Source organism: Arvicanthis niloticus, chromosome 21 (assembly GCF_011762505.2).
Source record: "Arvicanthis niloticus isolate mArvNil1 chromosome 21, mArvNil1.pat.X, whole genome shotgun sequence".
Lineage (NCBI taxonomy): Eukaryota > Metazoa > Chordata > Mammalia > Rodentia > Muridae > Arvicanthis > Arvicanthis niloticus.
The window spans coordinates 31,741,250-31,762,846 of record NC_047678.1 but is presented as its reverse complement, the minus strand read 5'-3'; the positions used below and the strand labels follow the sequence as shown (position 1 = coordinate 31,762,846).

Here is a 21,597-nt window from a genome sequence, read left to right as displayed (position 1 = left end):
GGAGGACAGAAGAGGTCACTGGATCCCCTGAAACTGGAGTTACAGTTGCAGGTATGGGGGAATCAAACCCAGGTCATCTAGAAGAGCAGCCAGTTTTCTTTTCTGCTGAGACATCTCTCTCTAGTCTGAAATTTTATTAAATTTATTTCTGTGTGTGTGTGTGTGTGTGTGTGTGTGTGTGTGTGTGTGTGTACCTGTGTGGATGCACACATCACAATACACATGCAGAGGCCAAACGACAACTTTCAGGAGTTGGTTCTCTCCGTCTATCATGTGGGTCCCAGGGACTGAACTCGGTGTCGGTCCTCAAGTGCATTTCACACTGAACTGTATCACTGCCTTAATCATCCCCGTTGTACAAAGAAGCAGTGAACTACTATTATTACAGCTGTAGGACTAGTTAGTGTGGTTTACCTAGTGACAGGAGAAAAATATAAAAGTACAGATAGGCTCTTTCCAGAGAGGTAGGTCTCTTTTAAGAGCAGAAATCTCACCAGAAAAAGGAGAGGGGGAATGGGGTGGGGAAGAATCCAAAAAAAAAAAAAAGGAATAAAAAATAGATGAATAGATTATAGTCCCAGAAAACAGTGTGGAAAAGGACACCTTAACTGCATTAAAGCATGAAGGAAATTAATTTTCATACTACACTTGAATTCCTAAGGCCAGGGCCTCTGGGGTTTGTCATTCTGAAGCTTAGCAATGGGTTTAAGCACATGGCTCTATCTTCCTTTAAAATCTGCCAGTTTTTGTAATGTGTTAGCTCTCACTGTGGCCTCTATACAATGCTTCCATTCCAGAAGGCATATGGCGGTTCAGCAAAATACCAGGGAGAAAGAAGACGGCTCCAAACATGTGTTTATAGTTGTTTGCTTTGAATTTTTTTATTTTTTTATGGCATTTATTTTAAGAGTCTCTAGCACAGGATGGTCTCAGATATGCTATGTTGCTGAAGATGACCTTGAACTTCTGATCCTCCTGCCTCTACCGCCCAATTCCCAAGATTACAGGGATGTGCCAGCAGACCTTGGTTTATGTGGTGCTGGGAATGGAACTCAGGGCTTCCTGTGTGCTAGGCAAGGACTTTATCTACTGAGCTAGTAGCATCATCCCTGGTTGTTGTTGTTCATTTGTTTGTATCAGTGTCTCACTCTGTAGTTCAGCCTGGCCTCAAAATCTCAGCAATCCTCCTGCCTCAGTAACTGCAGAACTGGGATTACAGATACAAGCCCCTTAAGCCTGGCTCTATTTTTTTTTGAAAGGGAGATCTCAACCAGCCTCCATCCTAAAATCTCCACATCAGCCAGAGGCTTCTGAGCCCAAGGCAGTGGGAGGAAATCCACCCCACCGCCTAAGTGCTCAGGGCTGAAAATCTCCTGCGTTTTTCCTCCTGTCTAGGTCTTTGCTAGAACGAATCCCACGACCAGGACAGTTGACTACATTTTTCTGTCCAGGACACCGCCAGGGAGGGGCTCCTGCTTCAGAGGGGACCAGGCCTAGGCTGCAGCGTAGAGCCTGTCCACTCTGATCTCTCTCTCTCTCTCTCTCTCTCTCTCTCTCTCTCTCTCTCTCTCTCTCTCTCTCTCTCTCTCTCTCTCTCTCTCTCGGTAGGTCTCCTTGTCACTCAGGAAAAACCAGCTTTCCCACCATTGGCTTGAGTCAACTGGAGCCATTTGAAATGAAGCTGAAAAGATGACAAATATAAATCTTTGCAAAACAAAAGCCACAAACCAGGGTGGAGGCGTGCTGAATCCGGCAAACAGTCTGCCCTGTCATTACCCAGGCCCCTCCTAGGCTGTGAGATTTGTAACTATTCTTTCAAGTTCCCAGCCAGTACTATGAACAGAACTGCGGGAGACCAGAAAGCGCCTTGCCCTGAGCATCTCTTACTTCTCCCAGTGCAAATGAAAGCCCCAAAGTATGGAGAATAAACAGGTCCAGGCAAGCGACTCTGGGTAGACACACAGACACATACACACACACAGAGACACACACACACACACACACAGACAAACACCATACATTTTTTAAAAATTTAAAGGAAACTGTACTGTGCTTCATTCTGACTGTGAAGATCCTTGTAGAAATCTCTATCTATTAAAGAAACTTTGAATATAAAATGAAGATCAGGAAATTGAAATGTTGATCTAAAACTCAATGAATCTGGAACAGTCATAAATGCATACTTCTTAAAGTAAACTCTGAATGGAGGCTATGACACCCCACATTGTCACTTGGTGAGTCAAGTGGGTTTCTTCCAGTGTCTTATGAGTGCAGGGAAGGAGCAGCAATTACATTTAGCTTTGTAAACATGTGGTTTAGACAGCTTGCTAAAGGCTTCATTGGATTTGAAGAACCTGCTACCCACCCAGCGTCAGCCAACATGAAGCTTTCCCAAGAATCTTCCAACTTAACGTATTTTGCTATTTATATTTTGTATGTATGAATGTTTTGCTTGCATGTATTATGTGCATCTTATGCCTGCCTAGTACCTGTGGAAGTCAGAAGAGGGCTTTGGTCCCCTGGATCTTAAGTTATAGATGGTTGTGAGCCACCATGTGGTGTGACACAGGTCCTCTGCAAGAGCAACTACTGCTTTTAACCAGTGAGCCACCTCTCCAGTCCCAGTTTTCCAACTTATAAATGTTGAGTTTCACGGTGGATTTTAAAAAGAGAATAAGTGTCCCAAGTCCTAGCTGGGCACAGAGGTGCTGCCTGGAGGTGCCCCCTGGAGGTGCTTCCTGAAGTCCCATCTCTGCAGGAGGCTGAGACAGGAGATCACTTGCACCTGGGAGTTGCAGGCTAACCTGAGCACCATAGCAACTCAATTTCAAAAAAGGAAACAAACAGAGAAGCCAGGATTAGCAGTTTATACCTTTAATCCTAATACTTAGAAGACTGAGGCAGAAAGGTTGGCTTGAGGCCAGCCCAGCCTATGGAGTGAGTTCCAGGTGAGCCTGGCCTGCAGAGTGAGACTCTCTTTCAAAACAAGACCCAAAGGTAGGGATTTGAATGAGAATGGCTCCCATAAACTCATAGATTTGAATGCTCTGTGACCAGGGAGTTAAACTGTTTGGGAATGATTAGGAGGTGTGGTCTTATTGAAGGAAGTGTGTCATTGGGCTTTAAGGTTTCAAAAGCTCATGCTAGTGTCAGTCAGTCAGTCAGTCAGTCAGTCAGTCAGTCTGTCAGTCTGTCTGTCTGTCTGTCTGTCTGTCTGTCTGTGACTTTCTCAATCTGTCTGCAGCTCAGGATGTAAAGCTTTCAGCTACTTCTGGTACCATGCCTGTATGCTTTCTGCTATGAATATCATGGACTAAACTTCTGAAGCTATAGGCAAGCAAGCCCTCGTTCTTTTATGGGAGTTGCCTTGGTCACGGTGTCTCTTCACAGCAATAGAACAGTAACTACGACAGCAGGAGTACACACTGAGATCCTGTCTCAAAACAAAACAGAAAACCTCAAAATCACACTCTACAAACACTTCACTGTCATTTTACCCTTTTGTTTGTATGTGATGTTTATCAATTGAAGAACAATAAACAGCTGGAGAGACGGCTTAGTAGTGAAGAACACTGACTACTTTTTCGGGGGACCTGGGTTCAGTCCCCAGCACCTACATGGCAGCTTACAACTGTCTGTAACTCCTGTTCCAGGGGATCTGCTATCAATGCACATGAAATAAAAAATTAAATAAGTTATTTTAAAAAGTCTTACTATTTTCCCTTACAGAAGAAGAAGAAGAGGAGGAGGAAGAAGAAAAGGAGGAGGAGGAAGAAGAGGAAGAAGAGGAGGATGAAGGGCCATCTAGAGTAAGTGAGCGAGTTGATTTATCTACTTAGTATGTATTTAGGTGCTGAGGTTTGAACTCAGTGTGTACCACATACCAAGCACAAGCTGGCATCCCCAGTGATTTGTCCTCTTTTGACATTCTGTGATCATTGGTGCCACCGTTCCTACATCCTCATAAGCATGTTCAGAAACATGATCACAGTTTGATGATAACCCAAGCTGTGTTTATTCTTAAACAAGAATACCCAAGATGTTCAACTCAAAAATACAACCAATATGCTCCTTGAAAAAGCATGAAGAGGGGCTGGGGTAGGATGGCTCAAAGGTCTGAGTTCAGGTCCCAGCATCTATGACAAGAAATTCAGTACTCCAGGGGTTACAATGTCCTCTTCTGGTCTCTGAGGGGACCTGAGCACTGGCAGTATTCACTCACACAGACATATGCACATAAATAAAAACATAATAAATCTTAACAAACTGAAAAGCCACAAAGGACAATTTGAACCGAGAGGTCCTTCTTCCTCTGACTGGGAGACAACCACTGGTGGCCAGCCTGCTCCCGCTGGGGGTGGACAAAGCAGATCTTGAAGTGTCATCACCCTGCGGTCCATGGATTAAGGGCTTTCAAAGAACAGCATGGCTCTGTAAGTCATCCTGTAAGGTGACCCCAAACTGTAGCTCAGCATGACAGCCAGAGCTCCTGTACCCCTAGAGTGGAGGCAGCTTTGCCTGCCATTCTGAGGATTCCCGTTCACACATAATCCACACCATGTTCTGAACACCAGCTCCACATCCAGCCAAGTCATGGCCTCTGCCGGGCTGCCAGGGCTGAAGCTTGCCTGGTGGGCAGTGGGATCAGGGAATGGGGACTATTTTTCATCAGGAATAAGGCCACCTTGTCATCTCTGCGCTCTGCTGCTAATTGGTACCTGTAACCTTGACAGGCCCAGGCGTTCCTGTGACTCTCCCACTTGGTGTATAAAAGGCAGAGACCCTAAGGGTTCAGAACCAGGGGGTGACCTCAGCTGCAGAGCCGAGGGAGGAGGGCTGTGGCATTTGCTGGCTTTACACCTATCAGACTGCAGCAGATTCATCTCAGAGGTAAAAGACGTCAAACGTGAGAGAGCCTAAGATGGAGGTTAGTTTGACACTTTGAGGAGGAAGGGAAGCGGGTAGACCCCTTGTAAGCCTGTTGTTTTCAGTTGCTGAGTCAGATTCAGGTCTTCACAGCTTCAGGACTGATGGTAGCCTATGGTTTTGATAGTTAACTCGGGGCTTGAATTCACCTTTTCCTCTAAACTCCCTTCTTGAATTTGCTTACCAGTGGCCTAGTTGTATTTTTATTTATTTATTCATTTATTTATTTTCATTTAAGCCAGGTATGATGGTACATGTTTTTAAACTCAGCACTAGGGAGGCTGAGGTAGGTGAGTCTCTTAAGAGTTTGAGACTAGGGGCTGGAGAGGAAGCTCATAGGTTAAGAGCACTGGCTGCTTTTCCAGGGGACCTGAGTTCAATTCCCAGCACCCACATGGCAGCTCCCAACTGCCTGTAACTCCAGTTCCAGGGAATCCAACAGGCACACATGTAGGCAAAATGCTAATGTACATAAAATAAAAATAAATTATTAAAACAAAAAAGAAAATGAGACTAGCTTGGTCTACATGGTGAATTCCAGGCCAGCCATGACAGCATATTGAGACTGGTCACATACTGACAGAGACACCAAAATTCCAGACAACAAACGTCTCTCCACACTCACTTAGAGGTAACTTAGGTACCACACTTAGTGGCCTCTCAATAGACTGGTGTCTGAGCACTGACCCTCACTGAACGTCATCCTGAAGTAAGCTTCTTAGAAGGCAAGATGTACGAGAACCATCTGGGATGAGGTTAAACGCTGCAGTTGTACCAACTCCCAAGTGACACGAACACTGCTGGTCCAAGGGACAAAGAGCAGAAGCACTGGGTGGGGGTTCCATAGCAGTAAGTGGTCTTTGGGACTTCAGTGGGCAAATCTGGTACAATGAGCAAAAACGAAAACTTCAGCTTAAAACATGTCCTGCTGTTTGTTTCGTTTCACCTATGTTATTATTTTACTTTATTTTCGAGAGACAGGGTCTCTCTGTGTGTAACTCTCTGCCTACCCTGGAACTTGCTGCAAGTCTCCTGTCTCAGCCTCTCCAGTACTGGGATTGCTCTAATTTTTTGTTTTTGTATCAGCACACAGTAAGACACTTGGTTGTGTATGGTCATTTCCATGAATTTTACTCCTCATATGGGCACTGCGTCTCAACCACCCCCACTCCCAATCAGAATGCAAAATAACTTTGTTCCTTCTATTTCCAACCCCAGCGCTCCGGAGGCAGATGCAAGCAGAGCTCTTGTGAGTTTGAGGCCAGTCTGGTCTACAGAGTGAGACCCTGGCAGCCAGGGCTACATAAACCCTGTCTCAAAAAAAAAAAAAAAAAAAAAGTTCTTATTACACTCCAGATGAAGTTCTTTGTCAGGTATTCGATTTGCAAATAGTGTCTGTTACACAGCGAAAGGTTTTCCCTTTGGTGAGCAGTCTTTGTTTTTTCTTTTGTGGGTTATATATTTTTGGTGTTATGTCTCAGATCCCTGTCAAACCCAAACTATGAGGGCAAAAAAGGAATCCTTCCCTATATTTTGTCTTAAAAGTTATTTTTAGATATATAATCTGCTTCGGGATAATTTTTGGGCAGGACAAGGTTTATATTGAGGTCCATTTTTCTTCTCATTTTGATACTTGATTAAAAAAAAAGATTTATTTATGTTATGAATATAAGTACACTGTAGACTTTTGCTGTCTTCAAACACAGCAGGAGAGAGCATAGGATCCCTTTACAGATGGTTGTGAGCCACCATGTGGTTGCTAGGAATTGAACTCAGGAACTCTGGAAGAATAGTCAGTGCTCCTAACCACTGAACCATCTCTCTAGCCCCAGTGTTTGACTATTCTAATACTATTTATTGAGACATAATTCTTTCCCTATCTGATGGCCTGCTGCTGGACTCTGCTTTGTGCCTTGTCTTGGAACATCAGTTTATCAGTTCCACCTGTCTCCACTATGTAGCTTTAGAGTAAGTCAGGTTCATTCTTCCCTTCCAAAAGTTTCTCAGTTACCCTGGTTCCTTTACTTTTGGCAAATAAATTTCAGTATCAGCTCCTCTGTATCTGTTTTTAAAATCTACCCTGGATTTTTATTTTATTTATTTATTTATTTATTTATTTATTTATTATTATTATTTTTGGTTTTTCAAGGCAGGGTTTCTCTGTGTAGCCCTGGCTGTTCTGAAACTCACTCTGGCTGGCCTCAAACTCAGAAATCCGTCTGCCTTTGCCTCCCAAGTGCTGGGATTAAAGGCGCGCGCCACCGCCGCCTGGCCTACCCTGGATTTTTATTTGCCATAATAATACATGTATACATTAGTTTGGAGAGACTGATGTATTTACTGTATTGAGTCACAAACCTTGCATATCTCATTCTAAAGAAGGTTTCTGGCATTCCACTCGTCAGCGTTTAGCAGACATACATGTGTTCTATTGGATTAATATCAAAGTGTTTTATGTGGGGGGAGAATTACTGCAAATGCTATTGAGATTTGAATTTTAGTTTCAGATTGTTCTTTGTTAGCATGGGTTGGTTTGGGGGCATTTATATGTCCTACATCCTTGCTAAATTCATTGATTAGCTTTGGGAATTTATAAATTGCATCTATTTATTTATTTACTTACTTACTGGGAGAGATGGTCCTGTCATAGTGTACATTGTGACAACTTCTGAAAGTCAGTTCTCTTCTTCTACCACGTGGAACCGGTCCACTCAACTCATTCAGCTTGAAAGAGCCATCTGGATGCCTGCCACCACCCCATCTGTTAAAGACAAAGTCTCTTGTAGCTTAGGCTATCTCTGAGCTTGTTATGTAGTTGAAGATGGCCTCGGACTCCTGATCTTCTAACCTCCATCTCCCAAGTGCCCGAATTGCAGCATGGACCAAGGTACCCAGCTTTATTCTTTGCTGGGGATTGAATCTCGAGTTCCAAACACTCCAGGCAAGCATTCCACCCGCTAGACTACATCCCTGGCCCCTCCAGGAAAAATTTGAGTGGTTTATTCCATATATACTTGAAAAGAGTCCCTGTTTTTTTTTTATATATCCATGATTTCCTCTGGATCTTCTCTACGAGTTTCTTTGATTATCCAGAGAGGAGAAATGCCATCCTCACCACACCCAGATGTGTCGGTTTCCTTGCCCAGCTCTGCCAGGGTTTGTCAGTGTGTCCTGAAGATCCAGTTGTTTTCGGCACTCTGGCCTTTTCCGCGCTCGGCACCATGTCTGGATATGGGTTCCTTTGGATTCAATCTCTTGAAGCTAATGACTGAGGATTTATGGAGGGTTTTTGCTTTGTTTTCGTTTTTCCAAATTTGGTCCCCTCTAATTCTTTAGTTCTAATTCTCGGAATTCCCCTTTTCCAGTCCCTTAGGCTAAAATCTGAGCCTGAGGTGGCTGAATTTTGCTGGGACTATCGAGAGAAAAAAATGGCCAGAAGGGTCAGCTCCCCCTGCTAGGCAGCAGCGCCCTCTACTGGAGATGAGGTATTTCGACGTTAAAACGATGTTGAGGAGCATTAGTCTGAGCTCTGTCTGTTTCTGGGTTTCAGACAGCCTTGAGTCTAAACTGAGGACCGTCGAAAACAAACAGAAAGTTTAGCAATGCTCACTAATCTTGCAATTCTAGTCTTTCCCAACAAGCCTCTTCCGGCTACGTGCAGTTCAGAATCTCACAGAGCAGCTCATGGTTTGTATCCACTCCTTATTGGCAAGTTTCTCTGGAGAATAGTGGAGATAGTGGAGAATAGTGTCCTCCGCTTTGTCAGGGACTCCAACCTTTCTACTCAGTACAAGCCATGATTATAAAGAGAAATCCGGCCGGGCGGTGGTGGCGCACGCCTTTAATCCCAGCACTTGGGAGGCAGAGGCAGGCGGATTTCTGAGTTCGAGGCCAGCCTGGTCTACAGAGTGAGTTCTAGGACAGCCAGAGCTATACAGAGAAACCCTGTCTCAAAAAAAAAACAAAAAAAGATAAAAATAAAAATAAATCCGAGGGATGAAAAGATGGCGCAGGCATCTTGTTGATCAAGTATGAGGACTGGAATTCCAATTCTAACACCGATGTTAGATTCCATGCATGCCTGTAACTGAGACTGGAGCTTGCAGGCTGACAGTGTAGTCAACACATGAGCTCTAGGTACGGAGAGGGAACACGCTCCAAGCGAACAGCGAACAAAATGGAGAGTGACAAAAGAGGACACACTACACTCTCTGGCCTTTGTGAGTATGGATGCATCTCACAAACATCACACATACACACAGAACACAGATACATCATACATAGACACACACATCACACAGACATACCATACATATACACACACACCACACATACACACAGATACCACACACAGCACACACAATACACACATACCACACAGACACAGATACATCATACATAGACGCAGACACACCACACACATACACACAGATACCACACACAGCACACACATATACACATACAGACACAGACGCAGACACACACACAAAGACACCACACACACACTGTACACAGACACAAACACACATACACAGAGACACTACACACACAGATACAAACATATGCACATACCACACACATACACACCATACACAGATACACAGACACCACACACACACACACAAAGATACCACATGCACACACTTACACACATACTCAGAGACACTACACACACATCACATATCGTACACAGACACATGCACACACACACCACACAGACACACACACACCACACACATACACAGACACACACACACACCATACACAGATACACACACACACAGACACCACACACACAGAGAGATACTACATACACACACAAAGACACCACATGCACACACACTTACACAGACACACAGACACCATACACATACCTGTATACACCGCACACATACAGACACAATCTACACAAATGCACACATACACACACTAATACAAATACACGGTGCAATCTTGTTAAAAAGTTGCTCTTAGGAAATGCTGACCGTGCAGGAAGCTCGCCTTTGGTATGCACGGTCCACTGTGTAACAATGAGACATTCTAGCCAAGAGTCCTAAGAAAAACCAGCATAAGCCAAAACTCTTAAAAAAAAAACAAAAACAAAAACCTCTCAGATTCCTACATTTGGTCTTGATGCTCTAGGTAACAGGAGACTTGAGGGACTGAGCTGTTGGCATGGCATCGGACTCACAGGGGACAAACGTTCTCTTCTTTCATTTGACTCCTGGAGCATGTGTTGGCTCCTCGTTCAGAATAGATGCCTCACAGATGTGATCGGCTCAGGCTCTGTGTAACTGAATTAACGCTACGGTTTAAGCATTGACTAATCCGGGAGAGTGGCGCCATGGTGACCGGAAGCCGGAGAGTGAGCAGAATTAACTTCGCCAGCCCAATCTGGCCCATGGTGTCCTCAGTGAACAGACACAGGGGGCATCATTGATTTCTTTAGAACAGTCCCCGGTGCTCCCAAAGAGCCTTCCGATTAACACCTCTACCTCACTCACCCTTAGGCAAAGAGAAGCTGTTGGTCTCTTTGTAAAAGTGAAGAAACGCAAACACAGGAAACACATGCCTGTGACAGAATGCGCTAGCCCTAGACAAGAGATGCTAACCCCGAGGCACCCCGTCCCATCCCCGTTGGGTCAAGGAATCTAACTCAGGAGTGGTGGCAAGTGCTTTACACTCCAAGCCATCTCACTCCCCTGGGGCTTTCTATTTTTTCACACACATATGGAACACCTCTGGGTGTGTGGCACCTTTCAAGGACAGAGGGAAGAAAGGGCTTCCCTGATGATCCTCTGGTGTAAGCTGCAGGGTGACATTGCTTAACCTAGAAATGATGGTTTCCCTGTCACCAAAGCATTACATGGCAGTGAGCAGACCAGGCATAATGAGAATCAGTCACAGACCCAGGAAACCAGACAGCACTGTGTACAAATGAAGAAAATGGACTCTGTCCTGAGACGTCAGTTATATTCCTCCCGCTTTGATGACTCCCCCACCAGAGAACAATCAGAAAGTCTGAGGTCTGAGGCTATAGTCCTAACCCCGGGGATGCTGAGTGAGTCCAGAAGTTCGAGACTAGCCAAGGAAATATAATAAGATACTTATCACAAAAAAACCCCAACTCATGGATTGTAGTGGACATCTGTAATCCTAATACTCAAGACATAGGAATGAGAGACTCTGAAGTTCAAAGTTACCCTCAGCTATGGAGGAAGTCTCAGGTTTAGCCTGGGCCATAGACTCTGTCTTAAAAAAAAAAATTCAAAATTCAGAAAATTTTGAGTGCTGACACATTGTCACACTGGAAAATTCCACATCGTGAAAGTGTTTCATGCATGAAACTCTCTAAAATGATGTCTGAAATTGCATCCCTGCCACGTGCATAAGGCGTGCACCAAACACAAACGAATTTCATGTTTAGAATTGGGAAAACATTCCATTATGCATATGTAAATATTAAAAAAATCTTTAACCATTTCTGGTCTCAAGTATTTTGGATAAGATATTCAGCTTGAAGAAAATATCCAATAAAAGAAAAAAGGATGTACTCAAAACTTTATAAGTTGCAATATGCTTTAAGTCTGTGACCAAGTTGAACTTAAGAGAAATATTAAAGATAAGAAAAGTGGGCCCCATTGATTTTTTTTTAAAGCCAAGTCTCACTATGTAGCTCTGGCGAGCTTGGAGTTTGCTATGTAGAACAGGCTGGCCTCAAACTCACAGAAGCCAATCTGTCTTTGCCTCTTGAGTGCTAGGATTAAAGAAATATATATACTATTATGCCTGGCAAGAATATTTTTAAATTCAAATTTAATTTCAAAATAATATTTTTTATTTTAAATATTTAAACAAAGAAATATTTTAAAGACTTTATTTGTTTGTTTGCTTGTTTGTTTTAGCTTCTCAAGACAGGGTTTCTCTGTGCAGCCCTGGCTGCCCTAGAATTCATGCTGTAGACCAGGCTGGCCTCAAACTCAGAGATTCATCTGCCTCTGCTTCACAAGTGCTGGGATTAAAGACGTGCAACCACAACCAGCTGGCAAGATTTTTTTTTTTAAAGTTTTTGATTCCTGTCTGTGTGAATGCTTGTGTGCACATGAGTGCAGATGAATGTGGGGACCAGAAGAGGGTGTCAATCCCCTGGAGCTGGAGTTACAGGCAGTTGTGCGCTGTCTAACATGTGTGCTGGGAACTGGGCTGGGATCCTCTGAAAGAACAGTAACTGTTCTTGACAACTGAGTCATTTCTCCAGCCCTCAGAGAATCGTTGTAACAAACTGGGGACATCGGCTCAGTGAAGACAGAGGTCTGGAAAGAACATCTGTTTTCAAGCGCCCCTCTCCTTATACCCCACCCAACTCTCATGACCACTGACCATGAGAGAATCATGGGATAGATCTTTAGGAGTCCTGGGCCCTTCAACACTTCCTGCTGTGACATCAGCACCCAGCTGTCCCATCCTCATCTCCATCTGTACCACTGAGCTTGCTGTCCAGGCTCTTTCCTCTGGCTTCCCCCAGGGGTACACAGGCCCAAGACACAGCCAAGAGTCTTCACAGATGCTGCTTTTCTTCACTGACCCCCTGGGGCTAACCACTCTGGATCCCTTGGGAATCAGTGCACACTGCAGCATCCTTGTCTCTCGTACTCTGGCTGTGGCTGATCCCAGGCTGCCTCCAGCAGCTTGATGGTCCCTCTCCCTGGACCCACTCTCACCAGTCCAGTCTATGCTCCAGCACACCTTGCACAGAGATGGGCTGGACACCACCGATTTCATTCACACACATATGGGAAGACCTTCTTACTGCCCTTAAAATAAGACCCAAATCCTCTCTGGATGAGCCATGGCTTTTCCTCTAGATTGGTGTCTCCTGTGCATGCTCTTCGGGGGCACTCCAGCAAACAGGAGCAGCTGCTACCCTGCTGCCCTTTCTTCGTTCAGAAAGGGTCTTTCCATGCAGCCCTCACTGGACTGGTACTCTTCCTGTGACCCAGACTGGCTTTGAACATACTTCCCTTCTTAGTTGTGTTTTGGCTGCTGGACTTACTGTGCTCAAGGAGCTAGTTTCTCTCTCTCTCTCTCTCTCTCTCTCTCTCTCTCTCTCTCTCTCTCTCTCTCTGTGTGTGTGTGTGTGTGTGTTAAAAGTGATCCCAGCATTGCAGAGGCAGAATTGAGTGGATCTTTATGAATTTGAGGACAGCATGAACTACACAGCAAATTCCAGGCCACCCAGAGCCACACAGTGATACCCTGCATTTTTTTAAAGTGAAAATTGGGGCCATCTAGCATGAGTGGTGACCATATGTGTGCATACAGACTGAAAACATCTTAGTGTCAATTGTGTCAAACCCTGAGATCGTTCCTTGTCACACATCCCTTGGGCAGAAGGCTTAAACCTTTCAGGAGTATGGATCTTGTCAGGTTATTACTTGAGATGACACAGGTGTTTCTGTCACTGTTCAGTGAGTCACTGCCTAGCTCATGAGGGTGCCCTAACCCACAACGCCTGTGCTTACTGCTAAGGAATGGTTCTCTTTCCAGTAAGGAAGAATGACGGAATTTTCCTCCAGGCCAGTATTCATAGTACTCCTGTCCAGGAACACGAAGCCTAGACCATCTGTCTTCAGTTCTTACTGTATGTGGACAAAGGATGTTCTCAGGAGACTGGGTGCCTTTGGTTCTGTGGCTGGTCAGAGTCATAAGAAAGCTGCAGTTTGTATTCAAATCCTGTATCCTGCAGAATCCAAGGACCATGCTCTTGGAAGGGCTTTGATGCCTCCTTTCTTTTTCAGGGGATGAACAATCAATACGTTCGTCGAGAGGTCTTCTGTAGGAACACTTGCCATGAGCTCAAGAGGTTCTGGGAGAGGGAGATCGGCAAGCAGACGTGTTACAGAGAGTCAGAGGAGCACCGCCTGGGGAGGAGCGCACTGAGGAAGTACGCAGCACATGCTGTTTTAACACATGTTAAAAAAATTTATGTACTTTTATGTTTTATGATGTCTGTGTAGCATGTGCATGCAGTGCCCTGGAGGCCAGAAGATGTTGGATCCTCTGGAACTGGAATAACAGACTGTTGTTAGCTGCCATGTGGGTGTTCACAACCTACCTATAACTCTAGCTCCAGGAGATCCAGCACCTCTGGTGTCTTTGAGTTATCTGCACACACACACACACACACACACACACACACACACACACACACACTCTCTCTCTCTCACGCAGGAATGTGCACATATTATTTGAAATAATAAAAATAAGTCTTGTAAGATGGAGGTACTGGAGATGGCTTTGAGGCAAGTCTGGGTAACATGAAACTGTTAAAAACAAAAGAGGGCAGGAAAGGAAGAAGGGGGAAGGGAAGGAGGGAGGGAGGGAGATGGAAGGAAGAAGGAAAAAAGTAGCTACAAAATGGACAGAGGAGGAGACGGCTCACGTGGTAAAACATTTGCCATGCAAGCATAAAACCTGAGTTCGATCTCCAGCCCAAACATTAAAATATTCAGGTACACAGTGCCCACCCACACCCCCTGTGCTGGAGAGACGGAGGCAGGAGGATCACTAGGACCTGCTGGTTAGCCAGTCTAACTGAATTGGCTAGCCCCAGTTTAGTAAGGGATCCCTGTCACCAAAAAATAAAGTAGGGCTAGAACGACGGCTCTGAAAGAGGGGGATCCTCTTTCCAGAGAGTCCAGGTTCAATTCCCAGCACCCACATGCGGCTCACAACGATCTGTAACTCCAGTGCCAGGGGACCCAATTCCCTCTTCTGGTCTCTGAGACACCAGGCATGTACATGGTACACAGACATGTACGAACACAAAATATTCATACATATAATTTTTTTTTAAATTTAAAAGTAAGGTAAAGCACAACAAAGTAAGACAGCAGACATTGATTTCTGGCCTCTGCGTGCACCCCCCCACTTCCCCCCACAATGCATACATATGTATATACGGAAAACCCCAGTCAGAAAGTGATTCTGCCCCTTTTCACTCCCGTAAATAAACGTGCATATACATTTGATTTGCAAGTCCTCCATGCACCCCTCCTAAAACCAGACCACTGAACCGTTTTGGGGAGGACACTTCCCAGAGCCTCAGCTGTAGTGAACGAGGGCCCCATCTGTTTCTGTTTCCAGGCTCAGGGAAGAATGGAAGCAGAGGCTGGAGACCAAGCTGAGGCTGCGGAACAACCCAGATGAGGCAGAGAAGCAGACAAATGTCAGCTGAGAGCTTCCTGCATCCCCGGCCAAAGCACCGAGGTCACTCCGCTAGAAGCCAGTTGAACCCCAAGTCCCTCTGCTTGCACATCCTTCCCCAGCGCCCCGCCCTGCGGCAGATGTTTCTCTCTCTCTGCATGGAGGCCAGGCTATTATTCCCAATGCCTCTGAACACGAGCTTGTTAAATATCAAGGCCTCAGACACAGTGTTTGTTTTCATATCATTTCCCTCCCGTTTTAAAATTCCTGGTCTTGCTTTAAGCATTGCATGGTATTTCTGCTCCGCTATCACCCAGGAAACATAACTACGTGAAGTCTTTTCTTGTATTTCCCTTTGAAGACAAGAGCAATGAGAAACCTGTCTACAGAAACAGCAGCACCAGTAGTCACGACATAAGGCTTGCAAAGAACCAGCCTCTGTGTGAATTGAACTGTCTTTCAGAAACCACATCTGTCAATAAAATATGGAGATAATTTTAATAAATCTAGTCATTTGCTAGTTCATGAACACTCCCTTTGTTGCATGTATTTGACTGAGTCTCCACGAGTTTGCACTGGTTGACTTCCAGTCTGTTAACTCAACCAAGCTGATATCAGGCCACACCAAGGGTGTTTAGCACACAGATGCTGGACTTTGAAATGACACTGTCACCTCTGTCCCTTAGGTCCAGAAGCATAAGGGTCACTGCCATTGAGAATATAATGATAATAGGGTCTGAGAATTTTTCTTTCTTTCTTTTCTTTTTTTCTTTTTCTTTTTTTTTTTTTTGGCACAGAGGAAGAGAGCAGAGAGATTCATGATTGTTGTACATGATACCTGTAAGTCTTTAAACACAAGGGTAATTCAATCGGTAAACAGAAAAGTAATTCCCCTGGTCACATATACATATATTATTATTTATTATACTTTAAAAATATTTACTTTCATTTAAAATTATGTGTATGCATGTGTATCTGTGGTGGGGGGTACATGTGTGCCTGTGTGGGAGTGTGTGGTGTGTGTATGTATCTGTGGTGGGTGTGCATGTGTATCTGCTAGGGGGTGGCATGTGTATCTGTTGGGGGAAATGTGTGTGTGTGTATTTGTGTGGGATATGCATGTGTGTCTGTGTAGGGTGTGCATGTGTGTTTCTGTGTGTGTGTTTGCCTGTGTATCTGTGGGGGGTGTGCATGTGTGTCTGTGGGGGGTGTATATATGTATCTGTGTGGGAGTGCATGTGTGTCTGTGGAGGTGTGTATATGTGTCTGTGTGTGGGAGTGTGCATGTGTGTCTGTGTGTGGGGGCATGAATGTGGGCCTGTGTGGGGTACATGTGTATCTGTGTGGGGTTGTGCGTGAGTGTCTGTGTGGGTTTGTGTGCATATGTGTCTGTGTGGGGGTGTGCAAGTCTTTGGGACCTGGAGTTCACAAGTGGATGTTAGCATCCCTCTGTGGGTGCTGGGAACTAAACTCAGGTCCTCAGCAAGAGCAATATGTGTAGCAGTATATTTCCCGCTGCATTAAACTCGGTATTTGGGGAGGAGCTAATGTGGGAGGAGTAAGGAGAGGAAGAGGAGAAGGAAGAGGAGGAGCTGGTGGAGAGAGAGGACAGAGAGAGGGAAAATGGCGGAGGATGTACTCATGTCTCTAGCACTCTAAGGTAGCTGTAATATCTAGGTTGGGTATTGGGTTACACCTCTAATTGTGTGGTCATCTTGTTATTGAGCATTACCAAATATATAAAGCTATTGGGTAATCTTTAAACAATAGAGTCTCATTTCTACCGGGTACCTCGGGGCTGGGCCGGGGGGGGGGGGGAGGTGGGGGGGCCGGGCGAGGGGTTGGGGACAACAGCAAGTTCAACTGCTGTTCCAAATCAAGGAATCCCATCTCCCTGGTTGACGCCATGTGTCCCTTTGACTCATTTTCCACGTTCTTGTTTACACTGGATTGATTTAAAAGGTAGGCATATCAGTGGTGTGAACAGTGTTGAGTTGAACATAACTGAATAGATTAACAAGCTTCTGATAACAGCAATTTTGGGAATTATAAGAGGATAGCAAACTTAGTCCAACACCCAATATCAAATTGTGGGCTAGCTTATTGTTTGTTCCTCTGTTTCTCCAAAAGGATTTTCTGCCAGAAGCCTTCCAACTCCCAGTCTCAAATCCCAGTGACCCCATCTCATTATCTCAATAAACAATGCTTTATTTACGGTTACTCCGGCTAAAATCTAGCTACCCCAATCTTCTCTCTCTCCTATATATCTGTCCTGTCTAGGCCACTCAAGGCCCTATGAGTCAGCTTTGGGCTAGCAACATGACTCAGTGGGTGGAAGGTACTAGCTGTGAACTCCTGATGACCTGAGCTCAACACTGGAACTCACAGAGGAAGAAAAGAACTGGCTCCTGAAACTTGTCCTCTGACCACATGTGCCACGGCAATACAGCTGCCCAATATACTCAAATACATACACGCCCTACACACACACACACACACACACACACACACACACACACACACACACACCCTACACACATGCCTTACACACACACACACACACACACCCTACACACACACACACACACACCCTACATACACACACACAATACCCATATACAGGAATGTCAATGAGTTTCAAATATCAGTTTCACTTCTTAAGACTGTAAGGTTTAGACTCTAAACCACTATCTCTTGATTCAAACGCTTCCAAAACTTATCATCTTCAGCAAAGCTTAGTGATACACGCCTGTAATTCTAGCACGCAGGAGATGGAGGCAAGAGGGTCCGTCATTTAAGGACATGCTGACTACATAGAAAGCTCGAAGTCGGCCTGGACTACATGAATTCTGTTTCAATTTTTTTTAAATAAAAGTAGTAAAAGTTCACCATAAGTCTAAATACTGCTAAAGTTATAAGAAAATTCAGTCTCCTACACTCATAGCCTTCACCACTCATGGGAATACAAATTGGTCCAGTTATTATGAAAAATACTTTTTAAAAAACCCTCAAAAAATAGAATTACCATACAAACAACTCAATTATACTATTTCAGCCGGGCAGTGGTGGCACACGCCTTTAATCCCAGCACTTGGGAGACAGAGGCAGGTAGATTTCTGAGTTCGTGGCCAGCCTGATCTACAGAGTGAGTTCCAGGACAGCCAGGGCTATACAGAGAAACCTTGTCTTGAAAAACAAAAACAAAATCAAAAACCTATTTCAGGATATAGACTTGAAGGATTCTAAGGCATCACACCACATATATACCTGAACATGCATTTATTACAAGACTATTTCCCACACCCAAGTCATGGAAGCAACTGAGGTATCCATTAACCTGTGCATGGACACAGGACACACACACACACATATAGATAGATACACAATGGGATTTTATGTAGCCACAAAGAATAAAATTATGTTGTTTGCAACAAAATGGTTGGGAAGCTGGAGAGATGGCTGAGCAGCTAAGAGCACTAGCTGCTCTTGCAGAGGACCTTGGTTCAGTTCCCAGCACCCACATGGCGACTCACAGCCATTTGTAACTCTAGTTCCAGGGGACCCAAGGCCCTTTTCTGACATCTGTGGGCACCAGACATGCACATGGTACACAGACATTCCAGGAAAAAAAAAAACACTCATGCACACAGACTTAAGTAATAATTATTTTTAGTTATGTTATTGGCTAGAAATATGGATACAACTGGAGACCGTTACATTACTGGGGGAGGAGGGAACAGACTGAAAGAAGAGAAATATATGTTTTCTCTCACATGGGAACTTTAGTTTGTATATAGGTACATAAACTCCCATCTTTGTATCTTTCTGTCTCTCTCTGTCTTTGCTGCTCCCTCTCTGTCTTTATCTGGTCTGTCTTTCTGTCTCTCTGTGTCTCTCCTTCTCTCTCTCTCTCTCTCTCTCTCTCTCTCTCTCTCTCTCTCTCTCTCTGTGTGTGTGTGTGTGTGTACGTAACATATAAATGGTTCATTTAAGCTGTAAATAGAGCCCTGGTGGATAAATTAGCCTCTGCCTCAATCCCAGCCCATCAATGTGGTATCCTCCTCACAGGGATCTGAACAGTCCTAGCTGTTGCTGCTGGAAACCTTGATACCCTGGAGACGAGCCATAGATGCTTCCTTTTGTTTCCTGTGTGCAAAAGTAATTGGATTAACATGCCTAGTGGATGTGATTGCCAGCTTCTAGAGACACGGAGCAATACATCAGAGAAGGGACATGAAGGGAAGGTCACAGCTACCTAGTCTTTGTATGGAAAGAGAGAGACAAACAGTGAAGACCAGGGGCATGAGAGAGGCCCACCACACAGGGCTTTGAGGCTGAATATGGGTCACACAGCATCTGGAACAGCCCCTAGGGATGAGAACAGCGATCACGTGACGAGACACAAGGCCGATCTGTTGGGCAAGTGAGTGGAAGGATTGCATACAGCACAGCGCTGTTTTATGAGAGTTGCCTCCATAATAACCCCATTCAGGTCAGGCTGAGGGGCTGAATGACACCACGTGTTTCCTCTCTCTTAGCAGAGAGCCAGCTTAGCATCGAGTTAGTCAACATGAAGCGAGCTGCAGTCCGAGGCGAAGCTTTAGAAGGTCCTTTTATAAGGTCCCTTCCTGACCAGGAAGCTTTCCTGGTTCTCCAAACATTTCCATGGAATGAGGGAGGTCATAGGGTGTGGAACACCTTTCCACGGTGTGCCCGCTCCGGCAGTGCCCACCTGAACCCAGAGTGACATGTGCCCAGCCACATTTGTAATTTTCCCTGATAAATATGATTTCTACTCCATGGTGATTGGCTGTAGTGACAGGTAGCCCAGGCCCCCGAGTTCGTGACAACTGGCTCCATTCAGACTCTCCAGGAACCCATAGGCTGTCTTGAGGGCAGCTCTCAAATTGAGGTTGATTTACCCAGAGGCTGGAGTAGCTGAGGCGCTAAATGGGAGGTGTGTCATCGGGTAACCACAGTATCAACAGCATGGTAAGCACTAGCAGGAAGGATGAAGGGAGAGTTGCAGGGTGAGAACTGGACGCATAAAGAATGTTTTAATGAGATGCTGTGAGGAAGCCGTGTCCAGTGGGACTTGAGATGGAAGAGATGTGCTTCCCGAGATAATCTGCATCTTTTGAAGTTACTGATCATACAAACACCCTTGGAATAATTACTTAGAATAAGGGCAGTCAAAGCCTCTACTCAAAACATATAAAAACTGAAGGGCAATGGAAAACCGTTTCCCTACAGTTCCTCCCTCTTGCTTCTTGGGTTTCTATTGCTGTGAAGAGACACCATGACCTCCGCAACTCTTAGAAAAGAAAACGGTTATTTGAGGCTGGCTTACAATTTCAGGCGTCTAGTCCATTATCGTCATGTCGAGAAGCATGGTGGCCGACTGGCAGGCAGGCAGACGTTGCTGCCGAGGAAGGAGCTAAGAGTTCTGCAAAAGCCACTTCGATCCAAACTGGATGTAGCTTGAGCTTCTGAGAAGGGTATTAAAGATCTCTGAGAGCATGAAACAGCAGCTCCCAACATCGAAGACTCTCTTCTCTCCGTCCCTCCAACCTTGGCCTGAGAAGATCATGAGAGGCCTGGATCATGGCAATTTTGTAATCAGGAAGACCTTGTCCTAGAGGGCAGGCCTGGGAGCAACAGGCCAAGGACCTGGGACAGAGGTAGTGGGACTGCTGTCTTCCCACCCGTGGTCCTTGCTCCCAGGTAGACCTGAACTCAGGGCTACACACATCCAGTGCTTTCCCTGTACTTGGTACCCAATCCCAGGCTGTTACCCTGTGGCCTCAGGGGATACAGGTGCAGAGAGCACCCAGCTTCTAGAGATAAAGGAAATGCCCATTGCTCCTGTATAGATGATATCCTTTTGTGACAACAGAGTAAGGGAAGATGTCACCACCTCAATGAATAGATAGGACAAGACTCATCCATCCCAGTCACCAGCAACCTCCTCCAGAGGCACTTCAGAACTGACTAGCTGGGTCTCTACCACTCAGCCAAACCACAGTGTTGTTTTGAACCTGGGGGCTGAGGGAGGCAGCTGGCCTCACACAGCCTTGTCTCAGTTTCCCTTTGTTCAGACTGTGACTTCTTTCTCTTCCAGGAGAAGCTACACATTGTACCTACTCCTGGCCTGCTTTTTGGCCTGGTTCCCTCCATTCGGCCCTGGGTTGAGGGATCTCTCTCAGAAAACCTGGGCATCGGTGTGAGGAAAGAAATGGCAGGCCAGGCTCCTCCTGCCCTCTTCTCCCACGAACAGCAGGGCAAAGAATCTGAATATTATTTCCAGCCTCCTCTGCTTTGCCCACCCCTCACCTCTCCTCGGTACCCCAGAAACCAGATCTCATTTCCAGGGAAATTCCACTGGGAGATGGTTTGGGATCCTTGTCATTCTCTTTCCCTGCCCTCTCTCGTTGACTGTATACCAGTCTAAGCTAGGAGCAAGGT

At 45.2% G+C, this 21,597-nt stretch overlaps 1 protein-coding gene across 1 annotated transcript; it reads left to right on the top strand.

The window, feature by feature from the left end:
* Positions 1-2,858: 2,858 nt before the first annotated feature.
* Positions 2,859-15,617, top strand: Fam240a (family with sequence similarity 240 member A). The gene is made up of 4 exons (XM_034483620.2): positions 2,859-2,997; positions 3,730-3,809; positions 13,725-13,870; positions 15,073-15,617. The coding sequence occupies exons 3-4, from the start codon at positions 13,728-13,730 to the stop codon at positions 15,161-15,163; spliced, it is 234 nt and encodes a 77-aa protein (XP_034339511.1). The 5' UTR covers positions 2,859-2,997; positions 3,730-3,809; positions 13,725-13,727; the 3' UTR covers positions 15,164-15,617.
* Positions 15,618-21,597: the final 5,980 nt, after the last annotated feature.

What these genes read in the sequence shown, in the direction of transcription:
- Fam240a (XM_034483620.2), top strand. Translation starts at nt 13,728, where the DNA reads ATGAACAATCAATACGTTCGTCGAGAGGTCTTCTGTAGGAACACTTGC. An exon ending in GGGAGGAGCGCACTGAGGAA is followed by an intron (nt 13,871 to 15,072) that starts GTACGCAGCACA and finishes TTCTGTTTCCAG; the next exon opens with GCTCAGGGAAGAATGGAAGC.